The sequence below is a fragment of the Zerene cesonia genome, unplaced genomic scaffold, assembly GCF_012273895.1.
Source record: "Zerene cesonia ecotype Mississippi unplaced genomic scaffold, Zerene_cesonia_1.1 Zces_u010, whole genome shotgun sequence".
Lineage (NCBI taxonomy): Eukaryota > Metazoa > Arthropoda > Insecta > Lepidoptera > Pieridae > Zerene > Zerene cesonia.
Window position 1 is genome coordinate 1,036,320 of NW_024045140.1, and position 3,077 is coordinate 1,039,396.

Here is a 3,077-nt window from a genome sequence, read left to right on the forward strand (position 1 = left end):
ACCACTCACCCCGTATGACGGACAGCTCGATGGCGACGCGCAGGTCGTCGTCGTCGCCGCGGGCGCGCGCGCACGTCACCGCCTGCACACACGCACACGCTTATTACACACTACTTCAACCTGCGGCGTCGTTCGCTTTCTCGATAGAAATAGGGGCACTGAGTTTGGAATTTATTAAATTTGGAGCGATTGAAATACGTATAAGACTTTCCCTTAGGGTTATGTTATGATTTTTGTGTCTGGATATAGTTAGCGAGGCTAGAGAAAATCCTTTCCATGGATGTCCGTTGTGATGTGTATTTGATTAATTTCGATGGGTTTTTTACGGCAGTGCAAGCAAGATGAGCCACCCGATGTTAAGTGGAAGTAATAAATAATAGTGAGAATTAGTAAAGGCGTCTTACCTGCGCGTGTTCGCGGTACGTGCGAGCCCGCTGTGCGCGCGAACCTGCGGGACATAGCCTAGTTAATGCGTGTCGAATCTTTTTTTAGAGTATTTCGTTTTTACACGCTTTTTATTAGCTTCACCTGTATGTTTGTTTGTTTGTATGTTTGTTTGTTTGTAACTGACTTCTTTGGGCGCGATTTTGACCCACTTTAAACGGCCAGATTTCGTTCAAACTTTGTAGATTTATTGAGGACCGATGACAATACACTAATTTGATAAAATTATTCCAGTTTTCAATTTGCAAAATATGATTTTTGTTAAAGCGTGTTTTATAGTTTTTTTAAACTATTATATTTTATTATTTGTATCGCAATACGTGTAACTTGATTGCTGCGATCAATACGCTTATGGCTCCATTTCGAAGATTGTGTGTTTTTATGTGTGTGTGAATGTGTGAGTGTATGTGAGTGAGAGTGTACTTGTGTGTGAGTGTGTGTCTCACCCGGTCGCGGAGTGTGTGTGGCCCCATCACCTAGATCCAGTTGCACCACTCCTCCATACTCTGTGTCAATATACATAATATAAGGTTTTTAGTGTATAATGATCATACAAAGTAAAATTCATTCTATAGTATTAATGGTATTTATTGCATTTAATCACGCTAAAGCTCTACTTCACTTCACTAATTTAATTTAATCTCTTGATAAACATTTTAAAAACATAGCTTGCAAAATAAACTCAAACCTTTCTATTTTCTTTATTTAGTTACTTACCATCATGTCCAGCCGACACTCTGTGCGCGGACGCCAGAGTGTGCGCGTGGTGGGTGGGGTGGCTCGAATGAGTGGGATTGTGACTCGAGTGAGTGGAGTTGTGAGTTGAATGAGTGGGATTGTGAGTTGAGTGCGTGGGGTGAGTGGGGTAGGGGTAGTGGGGGGTGAGTAAGTGAGTGTTGCCGTTCGGCGCCATCGCCACGTCCGGCACCGCAGCGGAGAGGCGACCCGCCCTGTGGTTTGGTAATAGTTATAAAAATAATTAACTATTTTAACGTGTAGTAAAATAATTTAATTATGCTTGTTTACAGTCATAACTATTTGATAGATGAATTACAACTTTTTTATATATCACAAACAAATTATACAACATTTTTACAAATGAACTATTACGGTTCCAAAATAATAATTATATTCTTCTTTTCACTGAATAAAACATCATCAAAAAAAGTAACACCAACATAATATATTTATTTATTCAACATAAAAGAGACGTACCGCGCGGTGTCCGGTCTCGCAGGCAGCTCCCGCCGACACGTGTTGGAGCGACTCTTGTCTGCAAACATACATCAATACATACATATATTTTTGTTTTTCAATGATGGTTGAGTGAGTGAGTGGGATCGAATGAGTGAGTTAGCTGAATGAGGTCCAGATGATAAAAAATGATTTTTAGGAATTCGAAATTAGAAGATTACGTTACATAAAAAATGTATATTATATTGCTCTGTTATTCGATCTACAGCTCCCTTCGCACGCCGAGTACTCAGTATGTCAAAGAAATAAATATGATGTGGTGTAAGGTGGCGTCAGATGGTGTCAGGTGGTTTGAGGTGGTGTAAGATGGGGATAGGTGAGATGAAGTGGTAGGTAATATGGGGTAATGTTTGGTAAAGTGGAGTGGTGTGAGGTGAGGTAAGGTGGGGTGAGGTGTGAGGTGAGGTGTGAGGTGAGGTGTGAGGTGAGGTGTGAGGTGAGGTGTGAGGTGAGGTGTGAGGTGAGGCGGTGTGGGTGCACGTACCGAGAGGCGCGTGCGCGGAGGGCGTGGAGCGCAGCGAGCCGGTGGAGCAGCGCAGCGAGCCCGTGCTGGACCTGCCGGAGCGGCACAAACACATTATAAATCAACGCTCAGATGTGGGAATACCCATCATTCCCGAGAACTCTGGTAGAACTACATAAAAAGTGTACACATAATAATACACATAACATAACTAAAAACACGACTAATTCAATTCACCTTTCACACAAGATAACAATTTCATTAACGAAACCGAACACAATATGTAAAAAGCATGTCGTCTATAAATGTGTCTGCGTGTCTACAAATACTTCAGCTGATAACCCTTTGCAAAATTCAATTTTTATTTGTTTCATATACCATATACGAGGAAACTAACACAACTGTATGCAAGAGGTTGAGTATTATATTAATAGACAATGAAAAAAATAATAATTCTCCGTTTTTACAGAGAATGTGTTTCTCTCCAGGATGTTATTTGGCCCTATTGCCTTAAAATTACCTCATATATATATTGTATATATCTCACCGGCAGCAGTCCACGTCGCACAGCGTCCGCGAGTACCGGCCATCGCCGTCGAGCGCGTTCCCCCCGTTCCCTCCGCCCCCCGAACCCCCCGCTGCCCCCGCTCCCACACCCACCTCGCTCGGCGCGCCCTCCGCGTATGATCCCTCGCTGAAACGAAATATAAGGGTTTCAAATCTTAGTATTTTCTTGTGTTTGGTTTCACGCGAGTATTATACATTTAGAAATTAATAATTATAAGAAATTAATATTATGAGGGGACAAAATGGCATGTTTAATCACACAGTGTATAGAAAAGCCACTCATACTGATAGGTACCTCAATGGTGAATCCCACCACCACCCCTGTCAACTCGCTTCTGTCGGTAAATCA

At 42.2% G+C, this 3,077-nt stretch overlaps 1 protein-coding gene across 1 annotated transcript in view; it reads right to left on the minus strand.

Moving 5' to 3' along the window:
• LOC119839232 (BTB/POZ domain-containing protein 7) overlaps positions 1-3,077 on the minus strand; it is a 28,417-nt gene that overhangs the window by 8,225 nt on the left and 17,115 nt on the right. The window contains exons 20-26 of the mRNA XM_038365451.1: positions 2,709-2,855; positions 2,183-2,253; positions 1,660-1,717; positions 1,162-1,394; positions 891-950; positions 405-448; positions 10-82 (exon numbers count right to left, since the gene is read on the minus strand). Coding sequence (XP_038221379.1) covers positions 10-82; positions 405-448; positions 891-950; positions 1,162-1,394; positions 1,660-1,717; positions 2,183-2,253; positions 2,709-2,855 — 686 coding nt within the window. The remainder of the gene's footprint in view (positions 1-9; positions 83-404; positions 449-890; positions 951-1,161; positions 1,395-1,659; positions 1,718-2,182; positions 2,254-2,708; positions 2,856-3,077) is intronic.